The following is a 25,824-nucleotide window of genomic DNA, read 5'->3' as shown; positions in this document are numbered from 1 at the left end:
TGTCCCAACCGCTTGATAATGAAGTGGTCATGTTGGTAATTAGACTTCTCGTTGGGTGTATAATGTAGTTTTGTGTTTATCTTTTTTGGTTTTTTCTTTTTTTGGTGAATCTGCATTTAAAAAGTTATAAAAGTAGTCCAAGATTATCAGAAAAAAATTCAAATGATACAGCAGTGCATAAAGTAAAAACAGAAAATGTCCCCTCCCCCATTCTCCTCCTAGGGACACCTCCCATCAACAATTTGGTGTGAACCGGACACTTTTTCTATGCATGCAAATACATCTGTATGCATGTTTTTAAAAAGTAAGTCATATTTTATAATGTTCTGCAATTTTCTTTTAATAATTTACAGTGTATTTTGGATATCATTCCATGTCAGTATATTTGGACCTTATCTTCTTAAGTTTACATAGTATTTCATTGCAGTAATTTGTTCAATCTCCTATTGTTGGGCACTTAGGTTGTTTCCAATTTTTCATGATTATAAACAATGCTACAAACATCCCTGTTTAATATATATATATATATTCACACACTTTTGTGAGTATTTCTTTAGTACACATTTCTGGAAATGGAATAGCCAGGTAAAAATGCATAGACATTTAAAATTTCGATAGATTCAGACAAATTGCTGTCCAAAGGGCTGTAGCTCCTCACCAACAGAGTATGGGAGTACTTATCTTGAGTTATGTTGAATAGCAGTGTAGCAAAGTTCTCAGCTGTTATAGTTACATGAACATGGTCTAAGTGTTGAAAGGGCCTAAAATCAATCAACAAGAATAAAGCACTTACCACATGTATGTTTCCTGGCCTCAAAGGTGTACAATTTATTTAGGAAAATAAGATATTTACACATAAAAACTGAGTCAAGAGTCTGTGGTGGATGCCACAGACTGAATGTTTGTGTTCCTGCTATCCTCAAAATTCATATGTTGAGATGTAACCCTTAATGTGATGGTAATGGAGGTGGGGTCTATGGGAGGTGATGAGGTCATGAAAGTGGAGCCCTCATGAATGGGATTCGTGCCTTTATAAAAGAAACACCCAAAAGCTCCCCTGCCCCTTTCTCCATGTGAGGACACAGCAAGAAGGCGCGATCTACGAACCAGGAAGTGGCCCCCCATCAGACATCGAATCTGCCCATACCTTGACCTTGGACTGCCTTGCCTCCAGAACTATGAGAAATAAATTTTTATTATTTTTAAGATACCCAATCTATGGAATTTTTTTATAGCAGCCTAAATGGACTAAGATAGTGGAAAAGATCTTTTCAAGGGAACTCCTTTGACAGTGAGTACTAGAGGGATTCTCTGAAGGGTGGAGCCTTGGATGGGGGAGAAGCAAAGGCAAGCATTAAGGAGGGGGTACAATGAAGCTCTGGATCTTAAAACAGACCAGGACTTTCATAGGTAGAGCCAGAGAGGAGAGTACTGTGTTCCGTGTTTGAAGAAAAGCTTGGGTGTCATTTGCATGTAGGACAGTGAATGGCATTGAGGGAACAGTGAGTAGAATTAGCAGGTAGAGGAGCTGGAATTTAAATCTGGGTGGTCTGCCCTCAGAGCCTGTGCTTATAACTAACAAATGGCAGAGCGAAGAGAAAAAGAGCTCCTTCTGTAGATACTATTTTATAACCTGTTTTATTTTTCCGCAATATAGCTTGCACATCTTCACATGTCAACTACGTATCGATGCCATTGTAGTAGGATGTGCCATAATTTAGCTTGTTCTGCATCAATGGCCATTTGGGAGGATTCCGGTGTTTTACTATGACAAATAAAGTTCTGATGAACATCTTTGTTCATATGACTTTGAGCACACAGATGCTGGGTTTGGAATAGGGGAAAGGGAGGAACTCTTCCTCTCTCATGGGCACTCCTCTCTGGGCCTAGACTTTGATGAGCAGAGATATCTTTGAGGGAGGTCCTGGGGTGAAGACTAGGATGGACTCTTCTGAGCCTTACAACAACCCCCGTACCAGGCCACAAGCTTAAGGTAAGTACATTAGGACTTGTGAGCTGGAGGCCCTAGTCTCATATTACTCTTTATTTTCCCTTAGATTTCAAATCTTATTTAAACATTCCAGCTTTGTACTGGCTCTGCCATGTGGTATTAATGAAAGAGTCTTATATCCATGTCTGGACTGCGTATTAGAGGAATCGAGCAGCAATCCCTCTCAAGGGGATGGTGTGGTAAGAGCAAATAGCAATCAGTCACTCCAGGAAAGCCGGATCCCAGTGGACAAGAGTGAGGGCTGCAAGCTTAGTCTGACTGCCTCCCCACACCAAGATCCTCCTGCTGCTGCTCTCCTCAGGCTCTGTTTTTATGGAGTCCAGGTACTATTTGCTACTGGCATGGACTATAGGGGCAGCAGCAGAAACAAAGGGAAGGATTTGGAGACACGGTAGAGAAGGGATCAGTAAGACTTGCCATCAGACATAAGGGAAGAGGAACAGTCACAGATTGTCGTGAGGTATTAGGCTGGGTAGCTGCGAGAATGGTGGAGGGTGAGAAACAGAAACCACAATCTTGGGAGGAACAGCTGGTTTTGGAGAAAATGCTAAGTTCAATTGTCATCATGTTGAGTTTGAGGTCTCAGTGAGCAATAATATTCCTCCTTGGTTGCTTGAGAGATTGAAACCCACTCACAAGCAAGCAAGCGAGCATGCAAACAAACACAAAACCCAATATATTCTGAACATCCTCACCCCAAATCTTCATCACAACCTTCTTCTGGCCCTTTCTCCTTACTTTACCTGTCCCTCCCCAAATAATTTCCTCTCTTCCCATATTTCTAAGTGTTTCATCATTGCCTATGCTCTTTGCCTAGTCTGGCAAGGATAATAGCAGCTCCCTTTTTCAAATGCTCTGCCTCACCCTTTTAGAATCCTTGACAATCTGCTAGCATTTTGGTCCTACTCAACATTCTCTACTCATCTCCTAAGGACTTTGGGGAATCTTGCTGGCTGTGCGCGCTGTCTCCCAGAGAATGAATGAAGTGAGCTTTCAGCTGATGCTTCCTACTTTAATCTCGGCTGGCCCAAAGCAGCTGTAGAGGGAGTGGCAGATCAAACCTACCTTATCCTGTAGAGGGAGTGGCAGATCAAACCTACCTTATCCTGCACCATTTCTATCCCTATCATGAGGCCTTTGCCTCGGATGTCTCCAATAATTTCGAACTCATCCCGCAGCTTAGCAAACTTCAGTAACATGTAGGTACCAACTTCTTGACTGTTTTCCTGTAGATTTTCTTCTTTAATCACCTGTTGAGAGAAAGCCTCAGATGACCTTACATGGCCAAAGTTCTAAGATTGACCGACAAGTGTGGGGAGGTAATTGTACATGACCTTATTTACAGTAACTTGACCAAAAAGAACCCAGGACAAAGTCTAGTGTGGCCACACCATGGACTACAGAAAGATTTATTTTAAGGAGAAGAAAAGTCCTAGTATAGGGGATTCCCCCTGCCCCATACTAGGACCGACAGGGGTGGGTAAGAATTTAGGAAAGAGTAGAGAGTGTGTCTCCATGCACTTCCACTATTGCCAGGTTTTGCTGAGAACTGGAATATAGCGTGAGTAAGATGAATACTCTGAGGAACGAAATATCACAGGTGCTTTCCCTACTGGAGGACCATGACCTTAGGAACCAAGACAGAGGCTGTCATAGCCCTAGCACCCCAGTTTGGGGCCCAGCCTCTTTAGCTGAGCCCAGAGCCCAAGAACCTGAAGACACAAAAACATTTTCATCTAAGTTCTATTCACCACAGACACTTGTGATTCTTGACAAGACACATCAAATATACTACATTTATATTTAGCTTACAATAATTGCGTGACCCCAGGCAAACCTTGATGTTTTTAAGACCTATTTGTTCTCTTAAATCTTCTCTACCATCTAAATTGGTTGAGGTCACCCAGCACTTAAAAGAAAAAGTTGGCAATGTCTACAAAATGAAATAGATGACACATTCCCACCCACACTTTCGTATCTCATGATTTGATCATATTTGGAGATAACTAATTAGTAAGGACAGCTTTTACTTATTTATATTTATTTAAAAATATTTTTACATTTAATTTTTTTGAATAAATAAATCATGTTCATGGTTCAAATATCAGCAAGTATAAAAGTGTACACAGCAGAATGACTCCTGCTTAACTCAGTCCTTGGCCACCAAGTTTTCCTTCCCACAAACAACCACTGCTATTAATTTCTAGGACATTCTTCTAGAAATGTGTTATATAAGCAAATGCTATTATGCATATTAGCAAGAACATTTAAAAAAAGATCTTTTTCAACAGATGAGACCCCAGGCTAAATCAATGCAGTAGGGCCGAACAGTTGCTCACAATAGCTGAATTACCTTGTTGTAATCAGATAGAACCAAGTCTCTTCTTTGTCATTCAATTTCTGATAGTACAACAAAAGGAAGGAAGAAAAAAACACAGAAGACAGGGCCAAAATTAAGCTAAAAACAAAGATAGTACATAGCAAAGAAATTCAAGTGCTACCATCTGGCTAGGGGAATTCTTGTATTTCCTATACATGTGAGGTTTATTATGTATTATTTCTTACTCAATACTTCAAGGATCCAAAGCAGGTCTTACAAAAGAGGGAAGGCAGAATAATAACTGGAAATCTAGGTTAAATGGATACATTATTAATTAGCTTTCCACTTTAATAATGCAATATGATAACGTGGGTGTGGTTTTGGAATAGTCGTTTGGTGAAATGAGTGATGTTAATGTGGCTGCTGGAACCAACCTCAAGCACCGCAGATCCAATGGCACAGGCCACGGGGTTCCCTCCAAAGGTGTTGATGTGAAGAAAACGTTTAGCCAAAGACTTGGCAATCTCTAGGGGGAGAAAAATTAAAGTGAGTCAAGAGTGATAATGGATATTATGGACTAAAGTTTCTCCTTGAAATGTATATGTTGAAATCCTAACCCTGAATGTGACTGTATTTGGAGACAGTGCCTTTAGGGAGGTAATCAAGGTTAAATGAGGTCATAAGGGTGGGGCCTAATCCAATAGGACTGGTCTCCTTATAAGAAGAGGAAGAGATGTCAGAGCTTCCCCTTTTTCCCCCTCCCTTTCCCCCTCCCCCTTGTGCACACAGAGGAAAGGCCACAGCCAGAAGGTGGCCATCCGCAAGCCCAAAGGAGAGGTCTTGCCAGAAACCAACCCTGCTGGCACCTGGATCTCAGACTTCCAGCCCCAGAACTGTCAGAAAATACGTGTGTATTATTTAGGCTACCCAATCTGTGGTTTCTTGTTTTATCAGCCAGAGCTGACTACCATGGATAAGGAAAAATAGCTTATTTACTTGATGAGAAGTTTGATAAAATCTTTAATGTGTTTCCTGTTTCCTACTAGAGAAAAAAATCTTTAATGTGTTGTATGAATTGGGAAATACCTTAAATTTTGATTATGGAAATTTACATGGAACCTTCAATTAGCTAAACCTTTTTTTTCTGAGTTCTACTCCAGACTAAAAAGGAAATGTCAAGAAAACAATCTCATATCAAGGATTTAGTTACATAATTTCTGGATTGTTTCAGGGTCAGTACATGTTCAGTTCATTATACTTCACTTTTTCATCCACTTTTTTGTACCTTTATTCATTTAATAAAAACACTGAGATATCTACAAGGTATTTAATTAGACCTCTGCAGTGTGCTTAGTATTGGTGGGAAAAACAAACAAAATAATTTTAAGATTTTCAAAAATAAATGATTCATAAAAAATTTCTGTCAAACCTCACTAAAATGGAAAAGACAGCTAATTCTCATGTTCATTTCATAGAATGTTCTGGATCAGTGAAATATTACTGTATTTGGCTGTGTTGTTGATGAGAAATCTGTCACTGGGGACCTTGAATCTATAGCTTATTGGTCCAGCAAGACCAAGAAAGTCTTTTTCAAGAATACGATTCCTTTCGAAATTTCGGAGTTGGTTTTGTACTATATTTTCCTATACCTCATCCGTGTGGTGGAACCCTGCATTTCGTTGTGGGGATGGGAGAAGTAGTCTGCCCTACAGCAAGATCAGAAAGGGCTGGCTTTCTTTGATCTGTTCCACAATCTGGCAGACAGGCTGTTTCTATTTTTTATTTGCTTGGGAAATGCATCATGTAGTTCCTGTCCCTGTCCCTCCAACCCATAAAAGTTCCAGCACGTGTATTTTATGCCACAGCCAATGCAGGGGGCCCAGAAACAAACACAAATTGCCCATAGGTCTTACCTGGAGTCGTCACAACTGCTGCCATGGGAAAGCCATTCCCAATCCCTTTAGCCATGGTGACAATGTCAGGCAGGACGTCATGGGTTTGGAAGCCCCAGAAGTGAGAACCCAGCCTTCCAAATCCTGTCTGCACCTGAGGAAAACAAATTCAAAACCATTGGAAATCTTTCAAGAAATGCTGTTTTCTCTCTGTTCTCTTCTGTGTCCTCCTTTTCCTCTTCCTCCTCCTCTTCCTCAACATCGTCATCGTCAGCCATCATCCTCGCCATCCTGCAGTATCATGAACAAAGTGCTTCATTTGAGCTTTTAGGCATCAAAAGCCATTTACTAGCTTTGTGTGATTCTGGAATTGTTTCTTAAATCCTTTAAACCTCTGTTAACTCACCTGGTAAGTAGAAATACTAATAACAATACATTCCAAGGCTCTGTGAGGGTCATATAAATAAAGCATGGGAAAGGGATTGTTATGATTAACAATCTTTAATAAGCATCCCCTGTATGTAAGGCAGCAAGGCGGAGAAGTGGACAAGCTAAGTCTGCCCCAGGCTGAAAGAAACAGGAGCTGGAGCTCAGGCACTTGCCGTAGCCCAGACAGATGTCATCCTCTTCCCAGGGGTGCCCTCCTTTCCCTGAGAACTGCATTGCAAGGAAGACCCAGCTGAGCCAGTTGAACTTCTCTAATCTAGAAATTGTGGTGATTTGGACTAAAAGTTGACCTTAGGTTTTTTTTGTGTGTGTGCCTGTTGTTCCCTTTCTCTAGAAGACCCTCTTCCTGCTTCTTCATCTCACTAACTTCTTCTGTCCTTTGAAACATGACTTTGTCATCAGTTGGTCTAGGAAGTATTTCCTCAGCGCTAGTAGGGCTCCCTCGAGAGGTACTCTGGGCACGTTGCCATCGGAAGCTTTCACCATGGGCTGTCATCACAATGTGCGTGTGTCATTCCTCTGTCCACGACACCTAGCAGAGAGCCTGACACAAAGTGGACCTGTAGTGAGTGTTTGTTGAATGAGTGAAGGAGTGGCAGAAGCGCCTAACTGAATAGAGCCACACAGACATGTCCACGCACATTTCTGTCCTTGGAGAAGTCTCCTTGATCTCTTTCGGGATCTTAGTTTCTTCATCTGTCTGTCTCTCTCTACACATCCACCTGATGCAGGGCGGGGATGATGGCCTGGGAACTTGATGCTGTTTCTAAAATGCACTTAGAAGGGCAAGTTTCCTTCTCAGACTCCCTTCTCATTTTCCCTAGGCTGCTGCAGCAAGGGCAGATTCCAAGGGTTAGAATTAGATGACAGTGACCAATCTAGGAGAAGGGCTTAGACGTCGGAATTGGACAGACCTGGGCTTGAATCCTGGGTCTCCTACTTCCTAGTTATGGGCCTCTGGGCAAGCCGGTTGATTTGCCCAGATAAGATAATGTGGGGAATTGCTATTGGAAAACTCATCTATTTTTGTCTTCCTGCCCATCTTCCCTTTTCACTGCATCTGTCTAAGTGCCATAACTAAATGGTATAAATGGTGACAAATCAGATTTCTTGGGCAATGCATGAAATTATGTAGGACAGTAAACCATGCTGAGTCACCTAGGAAGCATCAGTTTCATTGACTCTTACAGTAGGTCAGAGATGGATCATTCTACGGTCCATAAACTGGGATGAGGGGCACATGTTAGGGGGAGAAGCGGACTGGGTCATGACAGTGAGCAGACATGGGGACTGTGGGTGTACACGCCCTGTCTAAACACAGCCAATTACAAATTCAAAATTAGTCTATGCCAGACCAGCATAGACTGGCTGCCCAGTATGATCCCAGAGGCTGCCAATTTTCTATCTTTGATTCCAAATTCCTCATTTTAAAAAAAAGAATGCGTGATGGTTAATTAAGATGACTTGGGTAAGAGCATTCAATGGCAGGATTGCATTCTGTCATCTAAGAGGGGCAGTTTGGTACAATGGTTAGTCATGTGGTTTTGGGAGCCTGAGTTTGAGTCCCGGATCTATCCCTACTAACTACATGACCCTGACAGGTGACTTAACCATCTTGGACTTAAATTTGCTGATCTGTAAAATGGAAGTAATGACAATGGGGCATATCTTATAGAATTGTTATAGGTATTAACTGAGCTAATACACACAAAGAATTACAAACAGTGAGACGCACAGTAAACGCTCAGAAAATTCTTATCTTTACCTAGTCATTTGGACCGTCCTTCTTAAGGTTACCCTGTGTTAGAGAGGTTCCAATGACATTTTTGGGAGTCATAAAATCACATATCTTAGAAAATTCTGAAATTCATCTTTCTTTGAATTCATCCTACTTTTCCTCTAGTTAGTTGGACTGTAGCAGCTTCACAATGTGCTGATTCCAAGGCCAAAGTTTATCCTCTTCACTGATGTGGCTAATTTTAAACTGACTGAATATATTTTTCATCTTTTTAAATGGCAGATTGATTTTCTTCAGCTAGGACTTTGATTAGTTTGCCGGCAGGTTGGGGACAGGAGGATGGGCATGGCAGGAAGAAGCCAGCCTGAGCCTCATGCAGGGGTCAAGTGCACCCCGGGCAGAACAGAGACCTGGCCGTGTGTGAAGAAACTGCAAAATTTCTGCTGAGAGGGCAGCCCAGCGTCAGCTGTGGGGAATTTTTAGTGGAGAAAAATTGTTCAGGTAAAGATGGCAGGACTGAAACAGGTAGGAAACATACTTACAGGCTCTTTATAAAATTAATAAGGGGCCCAAGGTGGGAACTGAGGAAAGGGAAATATGTATATAACCAGCCACTATTCCCTAGCTTGCTTTCCTATAATTGCTTGCTACTCAGGAGTCATAACGCTGATGGTCACGAAGATTCTTACCTTTCTTCATTGCTCCCATGGATAGCATCATCCTCGCGAAACCTAAGGCTAATTTTTGAGATATCTTCCAGGCCCTGCATTCTGGTGGAACAGCTGAGCCACCCAGACCAGCGGCCCACACAGAGGAATTGACTCAGCTGGTACTGTGACCCCCCACCCAAGAACCAACTCAGCAAAGAAGACAATTTCTACACCCCCTATGATTCTGGCCTGAACCCAGCCAATTAACAGACCCAATTACCTAGCCTTTTGCCACCAAACTATTTTTAAAAACTCTTTTTCCCAAATTTTCGAGGAGATGGATTTGAGAACTTCTTCCCATCTCCTCGCATGGCACCTATGTTATTGAGCTCTTTCTCTGCTGTAGCCCCTGCTGTCTCAGTGTACTGGCTTCCTCTTGAGCAGCGGGCAATGAACCTGGTTGGGCTGTAACACTGGTAGGTCTAACCACCTGTCTACAATAATCATAGGTCACCCAGCAATGAGCCAGGAAGATTTCTAAGGCCCTTGTGACCATCCACTGGTCTTTTGATCTCCATAGCTATTTTCAGTAGACAAAGGCTTTCTTTGATACGTTCTAATATAAGGTGTAATTATAAGTAAATTGACCTCTTTTAAAAACACACAGGCTAGAGCTCATACAGCCACTGAATTTTATTTCCTTCAAAGTAGTCCCCTTGGCAGGTATTGTGTGTTTATTTCAACAATGCTGCCTCAACTCAAGCTACTTAACAGTTTTTTAAGAACTATTTCCAAATACGGCAATAGTAGCACTCCTCTACTTTAGAGGCCAAATTACTATTATTATTTTTAAAATATCATTTCCAGGCAAGGTTTGTCAGAAAAGTATATGCTTCCAAGTTACCTAATACAATTTTGGCAAAAATTAAGATGAAAACTTGGTTATGAGATTAAATTTTCTATGTGGTTTCTCAGCTGTCCCTGAGGCAATCCCCAGAAAGGAAGGTAAAAAATATGTTGAGTAGTGGTAGTGTCACCTGTGCCTGTTAGCAACTTATTTGCTAGGCATCGGTTTGGATATTTAAGTTCTGATGTACTTGTTAAGCTGACTAGCTAGTGTACTAACCAAACAGCCAACTAGCAAAAGCTTCATTAATTTATAGCCACACTTCAGAATTCATACACTAGATGCTTTTTGCCTGGAATACAGAAGAGGGTTTGGTCTGTACTTTTCCTGTTCCCTTGCACTAAATTGCAACATTTCATGGCCACTCACTTCATCTGCAATGCACACGCCTCCCCTCTCTCGCACCAGCTTGAAGGCTTCCTTTAGAAACCCCTTTGGGTACTGGACAACTCCATTCACACCCTGCAAAACACCAAACCAAGAAGACCTATAATAACAGCACAAGTCTTTTCAAAGTATCATATTAAAAAACAAAAGCATCATTATCATGATAGTAAAACCAGTAATTCTAAAAACAGTCTGCAGAATGGTTTCAACTATGGGTGAAAGAAGGGCCATTATTCTTATGTCATGACTTCTGGAAAAAGGATGCAAATATTTATTCTTTTCTGAGATTAGAAAACAGTACAATAAGGGGACTTGGTAAGATTAAAGAAAGACTCCCCCTGAGAGTGTGAGCATTAAGCAGCTAAACTTTCCTGGGGTTTCCTTTTCTTAAGAATTTAAGGCATTCAGTAGTTTCGTCTACCTATCTTGTCCATGTGGGAATGGAAGCGAGGGTTTTTTAAAGTTAAATTGAAAATCAGGGCCTTTTGTTTTTTTTCAAGGAGACCAGAAGAATGAATTGAATTTGGAGAGGAACACAGCAATGAACACTTAATTAATCTGGAATTATCTAGAATGCATGAATTGAAACTCTCTGATAATTGAAGATTCAGCTCAATTTTGTTTAAGGTTCATGTACTTACTTGAATTGGTTCTGCAAAAAACCCAGCAAGTGACTTGGCTACAGAAGTGTTCAGAGTATCTTTGAACTGTTCAATATACTGGTCTTTAGCTTGGCAGCAGTCTGCAAAAAATGAACCACAGCATTTGAGCTGTGAGAATGACATCCAGAAGCATGAGGAAAAGCACAGGAAAAAGAATAGAAAACAAGATGAGTAAGTTGATTAGAGACCTCAGAATATAGTAAACTAGGAGAGAAGGATATGCATTGCTGAAGGGGAACATTCTGTCCAAACAACTTGTACTTTGGTTCAAGGAGGGACATTAGGATAGTCATGGGGGCATAAATAAACCACTTCAATCATTTCCATCTGGGGAAGAAATGCCCAAAATGTCATTGAGTCTGGAATAGATAGATGTTTCATCTAAGGATACCCATCCTCCCAAACTAGTGGGTTTCATTCAAAAGTAATTGGAGTAATTTAATCTATTTGAAAATAACTCTATTATTACCTTTTATTGCCATTTAATCTGATGTGCAATTTTAAAGCTACAAAGTATCTCCATCTTTAGAGTTAGTAAATATGTTTGTAGAAGAAATAGAATTCAGACTAAAGAGGAATGTGCTAGAGCCAGGTAATTTTCATCCATTGCAGCCCTTGGCACTTGGACCTGTGCTTGTTTTTCTAGGTCTTTCTCCCTTTAACCGAGAGCTTTTGTGGGCAGGAACTATGTCTTGTTCAGTTTTGGAATGTCTGTGGCCAAACTGTCTGGTATGTTGTAGGTGCTCAGTAAATGTTTAATGAATTAAGAGGGCAATAAACAGTAGAAATTGTGGCTGGTGTGAGACATTGAGCAATTTCACTTCCAAGTCTTTCTTATAGGGAAACGGAGTAAAGTATCCTAATTCAAATGATCTGTCTTTAATATTAAATACATTAATTCTATTTTTTCTACCTGCCGATAAATGTACCTGCTGAGTTTTAAATTTCAATTATTTTTTATTACTAGACGATATATTTGTTTTTGAAACTTGCTGTGCCATTCTTTATAGTTTCTTATTCCCTGCATTTATTTTTAAGCTTATAGTTGATTTTCTTTAAATGTATTAAACATATTCATTTTATAGTCTATCCGATAATTCTATTGTTTGAAATCCTTATGGGTCTTTTTCTTGATTGTGGAGTTCTGTTTCCTTGTTTGTTCGTTAGGTTTGACTAGGAGTGGCTTAATTTCCTTGGAATTTCATTTGTGAGACTTCTTTGAGGCCTAAATGAGGTAGGTTCCTCCAGAGCATATTTGCATCTGCAGCTCCCAGGCCCATAGAGTGTTACCAGTCTAAGATTCCACCAAATTATCAGCTTGAGGTAGTGAGTTCAGAATGCACAGCCTTGTAGGGCCAGCCTGGAGTTCAAATTTTCAGTGGTGGTTCCTCCCAGAGATGCTCAGGAGGCTTGCCCAAGCTCCAGAAGCCTCCACATGTGTGTCAAAATTGGAAGTAGGAACCACCAAGGAAGCAGGACCAGCAAGAGTAAAGAAGCCTTCTATTCTGGAATACCCAAGGTCCTAGGCCAACAGCATCCATATATGACCCAACCTTCAGAATTTTTTTTTTTTTTTTGAGACAGAGTCTCACTCTTTTGCCTGGGCAAGAGTGAGTGCCATGGCATCAGCCTAGCTCACAGCAACCTCACACTCCTGGGCTCAAGCAATCCCTCTGCCTCAGCCTCCCGAGTAGCTGGGACTACAGGTATGTGCCACCATGCCTGGATAATTTTTTCTATATATTTTTAGTTGTCCAATCAATTTCTTTCTATTTTTAGTAGAGATGGGGTCTCGCTCTTGCTCAGGCTGGTTTCGAACTCCTGAGCTCAAACAATCCGCCCGCCTCGGCCTCCCAGAGTGCTAGGATTACAGGCGTGAGCCACCGCGCCCGGCCAACCTTCAGAATTTTTATCCACACCTGTAATTTGGTTCTCAACAGCACCACCCAGTCTCTGTACTTAAGCCCATATCCATGAACAGCAGAAGGAATGCAGAGGAAGATGTGGATGGGATGGGAAGCCCCAGCCCCAGTGACAGTGAAAGTGGTCTGGGAGGGGAGTTACCACCTGCCATCCCGACACTTGCCTAGAGACACAGATTTAACCCTGTCTCCTGGAGGCTAGACATAGGGAATAGAAACCTTCAGCAATATCACCATCCCAACTGAAGCACACATATGTTTTATACTTCAATTCTTCATTAAAAAATGCAAAAAACACTACCTGGCCCCAAACATCTTTTTAGGTTACACGTGATATTGGAGGAAGCTTGACTGACAGAGATTCCTGATATCTGTGGTTAGTTGTAGGTTGTAGGTCGAGGGGATGAGAAAGAAAGTAATAACAAAGATATCAAACCCAGAAAGTACGGTTTTAGCATCACTTATGCTGTTTCAATGGGAAGAATATAGTAGACAAATAAATCTATGCCTCTGAAGATTGAAATTCCCTATTTTAATTAGGAAAGAAAGAGAAAATGGCCTGAAATGACCCTAAAGAATGGATCAGACATGTTTGAAAGGCATACTTTGGAAGTTTAACAGGCTCATTTTTAACTAGTGAAATTAAAGAGTGACACAAAATAACTCCAGTGGTTTAAATTTTGACAAAACCAAACCAAAAGGTTATGCTTGAACCTATGCTAGACCTTTCAGGATTTTCTCGCCCATCTGTCCACATGTTCAGCAAGGAGAGGGCCATTTACTGTGATGAGCTTTTCCCCTGATTTCACGCTTGCTTCACTGGCTGGTTGCTGTAACTGCGGGTCAGGCCACCTCTGCAGAGAGACACACTGCATTGGTGTCTCCATGACAACCCCAAAGTGGGTAGAGAGCTGGTGCTCTGCTGGATACAACAGAGTGGCTATGGAAAAGTTTATTTCAGCTGGTGGTGCAGAAAGAGTTAAGCAGAGTGAGGAGCTAAGAAAGAAAAACAACATTTAAGAAAAAGAAAACTTTCCTTTCCAAAAGGAGAAGAATAACATGATTGGTAACAGATTTGGGGCAATGAGAAGTGAACCTCTTCATGGGTTACATCTGAAATTCAGGGCCTGGGAAGAAAAATTCCTGGGGAGATGGATGGAGTAAGACAATGAAATCTACCATATAAGCATCTCTGCTAGACTCACAAAATACCCCCCTGCCTATGCTGGGAGTGATGACATAATTCTGAGGTGGAAAAATCCCCCTTCCACAGTTGGTTAACTGTGCACCCAGTGAATGAACCTAAGAGGAACTGAGAACTGGAACCATCTGTGTTCAAAGTACTTTACATGTTGGGCTGCTTGGGTAAACATATATGAATTTACCCATTTTATAGCAAGGATCAGATACTTCTCAGGGCCTAAAGGCACCGGAGGAGGCAGGAGTCCTTTTTTGTATTCCAACCCTGTTTAAAGATATGATAACCAGTCTTGTCTCTTAAAGATGTGAGTTAAGAAAACAGCTGACTTCAGATATGCCAAAGACAACAGTTCAGAGGAGCAGAAATGTGTGTCTGCCACTACTATTTAGCTTCCAAATGCCACTAGAGAGACGACCATGGGGTTCTGGCATTTTCAAGTTGGTCTAAGGCAGAGAAGTCCTCAAAGAGGGAGGAAGAAGAGAGGATGGAGGGAGAGGGGCACATAGCAGGGAGGGAAGGAAGTGACCATCTCTTGAGTGCTTTTGTCTACTAGCCCCTGTGCTGGAGGTTTGCAGTCAGACAGAGGCCCGAGAGGTGCCTTCAAGTGATTTTAGTTCTTGATGCCATACACTTATGATACTCAGATTTGGCTTTGCTGGGCATTGCTGTAATCTGCCTTCCTCTACACAAAGCTCTCTCTCCTTGATCTCATGAAGCATTGAGAGGGGGTTGTGGGGGCCAGGTATTGCTGTCTTTGTTTTAGAAATGAGAAAAGAGAAGCAGAAGGTGGAGCTTTTGCTCATAGCGGAATCATGGCAGGGCTGGGAGTGGAATCCAGACCTTCTGACCTCATGCATCTCCTCGATCCTGGCCATCGGAGCAGGAGTTGCTTTTCAGCTTGAATTCATTCTGATGGCATGTCAGGGTGAAGTAGGGCGGTCCTAGGTATTGGGAACACTGGCTTTGGAGGCAGAAGACCTGGGATCAAATCCTAGCCCTCTCATCCCTGATGGAGAGTTTGAATTATAGCTTTAAACTTCCTTCTGGTTTTAAATTCTATGACCGTGACAGCTTGTCTTGTTCCAATGCTTGTCTTTCATCTTTCTACCTCCATTTTGCTATTATCTCATCAGAATTTTAAGATTGTGAATTTTCTTCCTTTCAGAGCTGATTTTTAAGACTTCCATTCTGAATTCTTCCTCTCAACCCAGTGACTCATACTATTCCATTAAAACCCTTTCGGCTGGAGCTTTTAGTTTTTTCCTTCAGAACTACTTAGGGGCAGCTTTTCAAAAGGTCCTGTGTTATGATGACAACTCTGCAGCAGGGCTTGCTGATTGGCAGGGAACAGATGACGTTTCCATGCCTCCTCTTCCCCATGTTAAGCATAGGTAAAGAATGCAAATAAAAACATGACTGATACACAGAAGTTTTCCTTGTGGGAATGTCTGTAAAACTTTTACAGTTGTCAGCAGCCTTCAGGGATGGTGGCCTTAGGTTGTGACAGACGCTGTCATTTGGCTGGCTTTCTGAGTCCCTGGAGAACTTTTTGACTGGAGTTTTGAGATTCCCAAAAGTATTTATTTCTATCCTTCCTCTTTCCATTGGGAATTGGTAAATTATCCCACCCATCTTGTTTTCTTATAAAATTGATATCAGAGCTACTGCTAATTGAGCTCTTTTAATTAAATACCAGATGATAGTCTGTTTTTTAGCTTAGCTCCGATAGCCTGAGGTGCTTTTCCTGCGTGGCCAGAAGGATGGTCTGAGAATGAAATGATAGTGGGCATGAGAAGTGTTGATTCAACCAGGGGTCACTTGGCTACTTCCTAGTTTTGCTTCCTTTGGCTTTTCTTTTTCTCGTTTTTTTCAAATTCAATTGTTCACGCAGGGATGGTTCTGCCTTTATCCATGTTCCTGATGTCTCTGACCTCCCCCTCTGTCCCTCCCTCCCTGCCCAGTCAGACCTGGTGCACAGCTGCATTTCCTAATTGTTTGCACTGGAGAATCTCGACAGTGGCTTCCACCCCAAGGGCCACGAAAAACATCTGGGCACATTGTCTGCAAATGACAAAAGAAGGAGTTTGGTAACACATGGACACAAGCCAGCCAATGTGTGGGAGCATATGGCAGCAGTCAACTCAAGAGGGCTTCTTAATTTAGTCTTGAGATTCCTCCCTCCCCTCTTCTCCTGCTTAGGATGCAAATCTAATATTCTGCTTTGAAGAGATAATTTTTTTCTTAGAAATCAGTTATCTGGGCACTGTACAAAGGAAACTGATTTCGGTGTTAGCCCAGAAACAACTTGTTCAAGGGTTTGGTGGATAAGGGCATCTGAAAGAAGAAGAATAATTAGGTATCTGATTCTGATGCTGGAAAGGTGGGTACAGCAAGTGAGAACAGAAGGTGAGTACAATGATGACTCTATAGAAATTCTGTGCATTCAAGGTTCTCAGAACTTTGCACTTTACTTGGTTTCATTTAAAAGCAACGTAAGTTTTAAAAACCCTATCATTAATTATTACTCAGACTCTGAAGCCTTTTCTAGAAACATTTTCCCCAATGGTCTTCAATTCAATTGAGTCAAATTGAACCTCTGATTAATGACAGGCTTTATGTTAATTTCTAAATCCTAATGTCAGGAAAACCTGATCAATTCCGTGTACCCAGCAGACTTTAAAGAAACAAGAGAAAAATCCAAAAACTCACTGATTGGCACCCCATCCCACCGGGGAGTTCCATCTTGAAGATCCCTACGTTTGTCAAACCAAGTGTGTAAGGACTGCATCCGTGGTATGCTCCTCTGCAGAGAAAAAAACAGCAGGAGAATGGGGTTAAGTTCATTCTTCTTTGGTCGCTGACCTATGGACCACTGAGTAGGACAAAAGGGAAAATTCATGAAGGCATTCAATTCCGCTGGTTTCTAAAAACTCTTCTAAGCCTGTGTCAGGTGAATGTACTTATTTCTTTTCTACTGGTATCATAGATTTGAAATTGTGAAATTGTGAAATTTGAATTGTGAAATTGGAGATCATCTGGCCTGGAACTCTGACCTTAGGATCTACCCTACCCCATCATTCTGAAGTAATGAGACTCATCTCTTAGCAACATGTCAGAAATAACACGTTCAATAAGTACTAGTCTTCAAGGTAGTCACCTTGAGAAGCCAAATATTTTTTCCTATGATGTAGCTGTTGTTCACCATCTTTAGGGACTCCTCAAGTGCCTCATAAGCCACCTTATTTGGCTTATAAGAAACATGGGTTTTGTTTCTTTTGAACCCGAAACAGTTATCTTTAGTATAAATCATCCTGATCACTCACCAGTCTTGGTTTCAAATGAGTTTTGGCAATTTCCCAAATCAAAATCACCCTTAAGGATTTAGAACTATTCAAAAGACTATTCAAAAGAATGGTCATATAATTTGGAAGAGGAGACACAACATGTGTTGAACGCTCGTCATACCATGACTGCTTTGAACAGATCAATACTTATCTGGGCTTACGTATTCTGGAGTGTTATTTAGGCAAAACATCAATCACTATTCTTTATTGCCACATTTCTTTGATAGAAAATGTTTACTAACACCTGTAATAACTGCATGTTGATTTGATATGGAATGTGCAATATTAGATGTGCTGTAACAAGGATGAAATAAAATCTTTTGAATTTAGACAGAAACCATGGCCAGACAGATTAAAAAATGGGGCTGTTTCTTCATTCCATCAACTTTTACTCTAAGTCACTCCTGTCTTTTACATAAAACTTACAAGAGTCTGTTTAAATGTGCTGTATAAAATTACCCAAGAGAGGCAACTGTGAGCAAAATTCTTAGTTCTCTAATATTTTTAATGCTAATATAGCCTTCAAGGGCTTAATAATCTATTCAATTATCAGTTCTCAAAAGTCATCTAAAGAAGCAGAAATATACAGGGTTATACATGCATCCTCTGAACTTAAAGAGAATAAAAGGCCAAAAATGGGTGCAGCTGGCACTATGGAATAAATACATGGCTCCTTGTCAGAGCAGAAATTAAAATGTGCCAGTGCCATATGGCAGAGCCTTGATGCTCTGTGGATGTAGAGCAGTCATTTCACATTTGGCATATCTTGTAGTCCCTACCACACCTTCATGGTCAAAACATTGTCATGTGACCTCCTCCTTAAGTCCATAGGAAGATCTATGACATAACAAGAACTCCAAGTTTTTTGTGGCCAGTCAGGGCCCACTCTCTTGGACAGGTCAATTTGGATGGGGCTATCCAGTCATAAAATTCATTTGACTGATCCTGCCCTAAAACTTAATATTAGGAAAATACCCCTTGGAAAGCTCCTCTTCCCCTCCATGCTACAATTTAAAGGCACACATTTAGGATTGGGGTAAGTCAATGTTACCGAAGTCGAATATTCCAGGGCATGATTACCTGAAGGAAATGATGTCCAAGTTGTTTGAGTGTGCTCTGGCCATCAGCATAGCCAGGTCATTGGCTTCTGAGCCACTGTTCGTCAAGAAGATGACCTGGAGAGGACAGAAGATACATGGACTCATGCTTTAATTTATTTCCTTAGTACCTAATTCATTCAAAATTGCTCAAAATGTGTGCCCCAGGTCTGATTATTAAGGAGAGTTCCCATGAGGCCAATGTGGCTTACTTAGCTTCATCATTCTGTGAATTCTATGGCTCCTCCTTCATTGAGCCACTGTGAAGTGCTACACGTGCAAAAATGGCTGAGAGATTGTCTCAGCTGTGAGACATTCTGGGCTTTCATTTGTTTTATTTGATATTCTGCAAAATGCTAAGGTTGGGAGACTTGCTGAGGGGCACCCTGTGGTTAGTGGTTAAACAGCCTGAGGACCGAGGACTGGGTCTCAGCTCCTGAACCTAATCTACCCCACCTGATTCTGAAGGCTGGGGATGCGGCAGGACCCCTGGCCCTGGGGCTTGTCCCTGCCTGACTTTGCTGTGTGTGCGAATGTTGAAAAACAAGCCAACAAACAAAAAATGCAGCTCAGCCTGAACAAAAGAATGGGGAGAACTAAAGGGAACTGTGTCCTCTAGACTCTGGGGCTGGGAGGAATGTGTTTATGACTTTGCTGACTTCCCTGCTTCTGTCTTCCATGAACATCTGGGGCTGGACTCAGGTTGCAGCTATTCCAAGTTTCTTCATCTATTCTAGATAATATAGTAAATAGTGTATCTCGATAATATAGATAACATAGTAAAATAAGAGCAGTTAATGCCAGATAATGGGCACTGTTCTGGGTTCTTCATATATATTAATTCATTTAATGCCTAAATGCAAATTGTGGCCGACATTTTACCATTTCAGTTCCGTTTAAAAACTCAGTCATTTTTCAAATGCAAAAAAATCTCATTTAACAAAAAATATCTAAGTGTATTTTAGACCAAATGAACAGAATTGGCATTTATGAAAAAGAAAAGGCTCCACTCTTTGTAAAAGAAGAAATGCAAATGACTTTGCAGACAGACTATGAAGTAAAGAGATAAGAAATTTCTTGAGGGCATAGATGAGACCATCAGGAGGTCTGGGGCTCTTGGTAAGTGATTTCTGCAAAGACGTGGTGAGGAGAACGACCGAGAAGAGGCAGAGGCTAAGAAATGACACAAGTGAACCTTGATTTGTTTCACCAGCAATTCATAAATTCCCTTCTTCTATCTGATTGCTTTCAGATGTAGCTATCAGCTCACTGCTATGGGTGCACAATGCACAGATAAAAGTCTCTGCCCATATTCCTGCTTCCTAGGGCAACTCCCCTGGAATCATGAGTCTCTTGTCCCTTTGAGCTGGGAACATCGATCTTACCTTCAGAGGCTCAGGAAGAAGTGCTGAAAGCTTCTCTGCATATTCGTGCATTGGAGGGTGGAAGAAGAGAGTGCTGATGTGCCACAGGCGGCCAAGCTGCTTCTGTGCCACTGCGTTTACCTTCCTGCATGAGCAGAGGAGCAGAGTTATCCGAACCGCCCTCGGGCGCGTCCCTCCAACACACGCACTGGCCATTGAACGCAAACACATGGCTTTCTCTCAGAGTTTCAAGAGGCAGATTTCATCCACACATCAGAAAAATCTCTTCTAACCACTAGACGTGTCCAGCAATGGGATGTGTTGCCTCAAAAGGTAATGAATTCCTCACTGAGAAAAGGGTTCAAAGGGATTTTAAAAGGGAAATGCCTAGTTTAGGAGGGACTTTGGGCTTGAAATTTCTTCTAACTATGCTTTTTTTTTTTTTATTGACCATCCTTTGAACACTGGAAAATAGAGGTGATTGGCTATAAGCCTGAGTATCTTCTCACTTTGTTTTTCTAAAGAATTGTAAATTCATCAAGCACATGTATATAAGATCAATAGTTTTTCCCTCAAAGAAAATTCCAGTATCTGGGTCAGTGTTGATGAACATTTTGTAACTATGAAGCCACAGCCTTTGAAGGATTGAAGGTTCATACTGAGGAATAATGGAAATTAAGTGTAGATAGATATGTGGGACCCGACTGGGAGGGCCTTAAAAAGCCAGCCCGAGATGTTTGAGCTTGATCCAAAAGACAGCAATTGCTAAAGTTTGTTACGCAGCAATTCTGTTTGTTATTAATATCTTTTGCACCAAAAAAAAATCAGTTCAGTGGGTAAATAATTTTGAAAAGTACCAGATCAAACAGATTTCTTTACTCCAGGACTTGTTAGTACTTTTAGTAGGCTGACGTACACTGTTTCTCTCCAGCAGGGAGATATAGTTTAAAGTGTTTCCCAAACTTATTTCCTCACAGGACCCTTTTCTGTGGGAATGCTCTTGTGATAGTGTTCTGTGAAGCCCACTTTGGAAAATTGTGGAGTATCAGCAAACTCTTAAAAAGGAGAGATGCTTCACAAAAGCATGTTGAGCAAAATATGTCTGAGAACCACATGAGGCGTGGGATGGGGAAGGAAGCCTGGTAATGCAGACAAGCGAGGTGGACATGGTGGCCTTCCAGGTATGGGAGGAGACTGGTATTAGTGGGAATTAGTGGGAGAGGGGCTAGCAAGGGGGGCATTTTGGTGGAAGGGAAACTGGACTTTGGCATCAGGTTGGCTATAGGAAACGAAAGCGAGGAAGAGTCAAAGATGACTTCAACATTCTTGTCTGGAATACTGGGGGACGCCAGGATTAGTTGAGAACTGTGGCCAGTTGTCCAACTCCCCAGGTTTTAGCAGAGGACTTCCCAGCCTAGGAGGTTCATATGTGCTCTTTGAAGCAATGCACACATGAACAGAAACAGTTTTGTGGAGATGACAGATTTAGTCGTGGAAATGTTGAAGTTGAGCTGATGGTGGAATGTCACAGGGCAAGGGGCGTCCTAGATGGCAGTGGGAGATACAGGGCATCTGACCGCCCTCTCTGGGTCGTTAGAGGTGTTATTGTAGCTTGGCGGGGGGCCAAGCCTGAAGATGATGTGGAGTTGGGCAATGCTGTTGAAAGTAACCAGATGAGTAGCGGGGGAGGTGGGTGGCAACCATGCTATGGTGGGATGTAAGGGAGGAAAGTGGTCAAGAGAGAAAAGGTGTGGGCTAAGGAGGGAGCTGGGACACCCAGAGTCCCGGGGACAGATGGAGATCAGGAGAAGGACTGAGATAGTGAAAGCCAGCGCGAGTGATCTCTTAACGGGGGCAGTGTGACATGTTACTGGGAGGATTCAATGACAGCGTTTAAAATCATTCTCTACTCCATTTCTCCTTGCTTCTCTTATGTTTGTTCATCCTATGTTTTTTTTTTTTTTTTTTAGACAAAGTCTCACTTTGTTGCCCTGGCTAGAGTGAGTGCCGTGGCATCAGCCTAGCTCACAGCAACCTCACACTCCTGGGCTGAAGTGATCCTACTGCCTCAGCCTCTCGAGTAGCTGGGACTACAGGCATGCGCCACCATGCCCGGCTAATTTTTTCTATATATTTTTAGTTGTCCGATTAATTTCTTTCTATTTTTAGTAGAGACGGGGTCTCACTCTTGCTCAGGCTGGTTTCGAACTCCTGAGCTCAAACAATCCGCCCGCCTCGGCCTCCCAGAGAGCTAGGATTACAGGCGTGAGCCACCGCGCCCGGGCTGTTCATCCTATGTTTGAAATTGAAATAATCTGAAATTTATTTTCGATGCTCCTTGGGACCTTGCACGGGACTAGTGTCTCCGGAGACGGAGACAGCGGGGGTAAGAGAAGGCCAGGGGAGGAAGAAAGGAGGGCAGGGCCTGAGGCACTCCCTCCCCACCTCCTGACTCTACCTCCTGCTTTGACAGCAGGGCCCAAATCTATCCAATTTGTTTTAGACTTGCTGATTTATTTTCTTCCCACTTAGTTTGAGTTTTATTGGTCAGATTATTAAAGAAAATGAGATGGCTGCGCAGAAACCAAAAGAACCACAGGAGAACCCGCCAAAGGGCGTTTGTGCAGGTGAGTTGATGATCGATACTGTGGACAATTTGAAAATTAATGGATCAATACATTTCCAAGTAAATTTCCAGGATTGTGGGATTGTGTCTGTCTCTATCATACTTTTTTCCTCTTGCATCTCTCAGGGTCCACGAAGAAGATTGTCAGGCTAGAAATTACTTCTCCTCTCTCATCATCCCTTATCCCATATATCTGCCCCCTGTTTCTCTGGGAGCCACCCGCCTTTCGCTTCTGTCCCTGCATCCCTCTCTTCAGGAGGCTGTTGCTCATGAGAAGTGCGCACAGCAGCACTCTGGCCACATGGTACATGCCACAGTGCATGTACGATCAGGACGACAAACTCCTGCATTGTCAAGGAAAGAAAAAGTACAGGGTCAAGATTTTATACTCAGGAAATAGCGGGGAGTATGTCAGCCACAATCTGTAACAGACATTTTTTAACTGGGGTAAATGAATCAGGGGTTCTGAGTCACTAACATGATTCTTTTCCATATATTCTTCTGGAATTAAAATCCTGGGATTTTAAGGATACTCACGGGTGGCAGTGACCGACACTGACAGTGACAATTCCGGAAAAGAAATCCAGGTATCTGTTTCCCTCAGAATCAAATAGCCACTCCATGCGCCCCTGGTGGAGCAGCAAGGGCTTCTGGAAGTACGCTGTTGCCATAGGAGAGAGATGTTGCTGGTGGATCTCCAGGACACGGTCGTAGGCAAGGGACTGTAGACAAACAAGATTTTAAATCCCTTTTCCGTAACTCTACATTTCTTACTAGGTCGTCAGCAGTCAGTTTAACAGGCCTAGTCTCTCTAGTGAACTGCCCAGGGCGACGCTGCCCCAGAGAGGCTCACAGGTGGGTGTACTCACCCACCTCCCTCCTTGCAGGGAGTTAAAGCCCTTCCTCCTAAGGAGGGGAAATTATTATTTGCAGCCTTTCAGGCCCTTTCTAGATCAGATACGAAGAAAGGGGCTGGAGTTTCTACCTCTCAATGGAAAGCCTTGGCTTTGAATTGATTTTACATATTAAAAAATGGATTTTGGAAGCAAATATCCAAACTAATAAGTAATTAGTCTGAACTAATAAGTTGTTTTTGTTATGGTTTTTTAAAAAATAAAGTGCTGGTGATGTTTGTGTCTCCAATTACAAAATCTCTCTTCCATCCTTCCCTTCTTTGTGGGTCCCTCTTGACTCTCTGTTGATTCTACAATTTCTAACCTGCAAGTAGAATAAAGCAGTTATTGTGTGTGTGTGTGTGTGTGTGTGTGTGTGTGTGTATGTGTGTGTGAGGGGGAGGGGGAGAGAGCGCACGAGAGAGTGCCAGTCTGCTTTTTATTAGCCTGAGAACAAAAAAATAACTTTATAATTTTGGGATGGAGGACTCAGGCAGGTCAGATCATGCATTGCTACAAGAATCAGTCAAAAAGGGAACAGCGTTTTTTTTTTTTTAAAGCAAATGTGTGCCAATGCATTTGTGATGCAGGTATTTCCCTGACATACTTACATTGTCATGCATGGTCTTTATCGTCCTCTCTTTCTCTCTCTCGCACATGCACACCAATTCTTACACCAGTATTAAATGACTTAGAGGATAGACTATCTGGGATGGGATAGCTTAGTGGCAAGCAGGGCCATTTGTGGGTCATTCTTTTTTAAATTTTTAATTATTATGGGTACATAATAGTTGTATGTCTTTATAGGGTACATGTGATGTTTTGATACAGGCAAACAATGTGAATTAATCAAATCAAGGTGATTGGGGTATCCATCACTTCAGGCATTTAACATTTCTTTGTGTTGGGAACATTCCAATTCCACTTGTTTAGTTATTTTAAAGTATACCCCCACTTATTGTTGATTCTAAGAAATAATTCAGACTTCCCAAAAGAAAGTACCTCTTTGGATTTTCCTAAAGCCCCAAATCTTACCTGGTATCTTTCAGGCGTGAAGTCACACGGAGGCATTCTGGGTTTGGTATGAAGACTGAGCTTGGTTACTGATGTCCAGGAAGCACCTACTGAAAGTGAAGTGAGTTAGGATCCTCCACTGACCCTGGCATAGGTCTGTTTGTGAAAATCACCTGTAGTTACCTGAATTAAAATGCTTGGGTGATTTTATTTCTTAGTTTTTAAAAATCATTTTATTAATAAGCTTCGATTCAGATATAAAAACTGAATATCTCAATAACACATTTTATGAAGGGGAAAAAAAAAAAGATAGTTCCTCTTGAATCTAGTCCAGAAAAAAAAATCTACTGCAGTCCCTCACAAGCTTGGGAAGCTCAGTCCAGGTAAATGGCCCATGTTACTCCTGCCATATCGATTCTCTCTTCAGTGGACAAAACTTCTACCAATGCAGTGTGCTGATGGAGTCCATCCTTTTTGCTAATGGAGGTGCTTTCTAGGGTCTGGGCTGCCTAGTGCCTGATCCTCGTGCATAGCCAGTGCCTGTACATGGTTGGCTCTCAACATATATGGAATTAATTTTGCAAGGAATGAGGAGAGATAGGTGTTAGGCAATGTACTGTATTAAAAATACATACAAATAGATCTGGAAGATAAAACCTCCCCCCAAAACAAAGGCAGCCAACACAAGACCATGACAAAGCAGAGAGAGAAGCTGAACCACAATCATTAAACATTTGGTGCTAGGAGGGACCTTAGATTTTTTGGTGTGTGTCAAAATGCTTATTGTATAGATGATGAAATCAGCCCTAAGGTGGTAAATTATTAATAATTTAAGTCACCAAGCTAGTTCTCTGAAGAACAAGAACAAAACTCCAAGTTTCTGACTCCTAACCATCTTTTTCACTCATTCATCTGCCACCTTTTCCCTTCTCTGCCAGCGCAGACTTTGGCCTCTCTATAGCAACGGATTGAATAATGGAATCAGAACGTCAGAGCTGGAAGAGGTCTCCAGAGACCTTCAGAGTACTCTTGGAAAAGAATGCTTCTGGTTTTGAAGATTAAGGTCAACATCAAAATGATTGTACAGGTGGAAGGAACTAAGGAAATGATGTCTCTTATTCAGCATGAAGGGTTGAAGGTGTGAATGAAATGTTGGCGTTCTGTGTGGCTATGAAATCATAGTCCTGAGAAACATAATGATCAATTGTGTTTTTAAATTGGATCATAATGATCAATTCTGTTTTAAAGTTGGAAAGTAACAGCTCTGAATATATCTTCTTTCAAAGAGATCCCATTCATTTTTCTGCTCTAAATTATCACTAATGTCATTAATTTGCTCTTACTTTAAA

The 25,824-nt window shown here is 41.7% G+C and overlaps 1 protein-coding gene across 1 annotated transcript in view; it reads right to left on the bottom strand.

Moving 5' to 3' along the window:
* Positions 1 to 24,592, bottom strand: part of AGXT2 (alanine--glyoxylate aminotransferase 2) — a gene marked incomplete at its 5' end in the record, with an annotated part of 32,199 nt that extends 7,607 nt beyond the window's left edge. The window contains 11 exons of the mRNA XM_012640502.1: positions 3,112 to 3,261; positions 4,766 to 4,857; positions 6,245 to 6,377; positions 10,335 to 10,427; positions 10,994 to 11,094; positions 16,105 to 16,198; positions 16,847 to 16,940; positions 18,562 to 18,656; positions 19,964 to 20,087; positions 23,106 to 23,290; positions 24,497 to 24,592. Coding sequence (XP_012495956.1) covers positions 3,112 to 3,261; positions 4,766 to 4,857; positions 6,245 to 6,377; positions 10,335 to 10,427; positions 10,994 to 11,094; positions 16,105 to 16,198; positions 16,847 to 16,940; positions 18,562 to 18,656; positions 19,964 to 20,087; positions 23,106 to 23,290; positions 24,497 to 24,592 — 1,257 coding nt within the window. The remainder of the gene's footprint in view (positions 1 to 3,111; positions 3,262 to 4,765; positions 4,858 to 6,244; positions 6,378 to 10,334; positions 10,428 to 10,993; positions 11,095 to 16,104; positions 16,199 to 16,846; positions 16,941 to 18,561; positions 18,657 to 19,963; positions 20,088 to 23,105; positions 23,291 to 24,496) is intronic.
* Between the last annotated feature and the right edge of the window lie 1,232 nt (positions 24,593 to 25,824).

The sequence above is a fragment of the Propithecus coquereli genome, unplaced genomic scaffold (assembly GCF_000956105.1).
Source record: "Propithecus coquereli isolate 6110/MARCELLA unplaced genomic scaffold, Pcoq_1.0 Scaffold154, whole genome shotgun sequence".
NCBI classification, from domain to species: Eukaryota; Metazoa; Chordata; class Mammalia; order Primates; family Indriidae; genus Propithecus; species Propithecus coquereli.
Note: the sequence above shows the minus strand (reverse complement) of the source record. Positions and strands in the feature narration are given on the sequence as shown.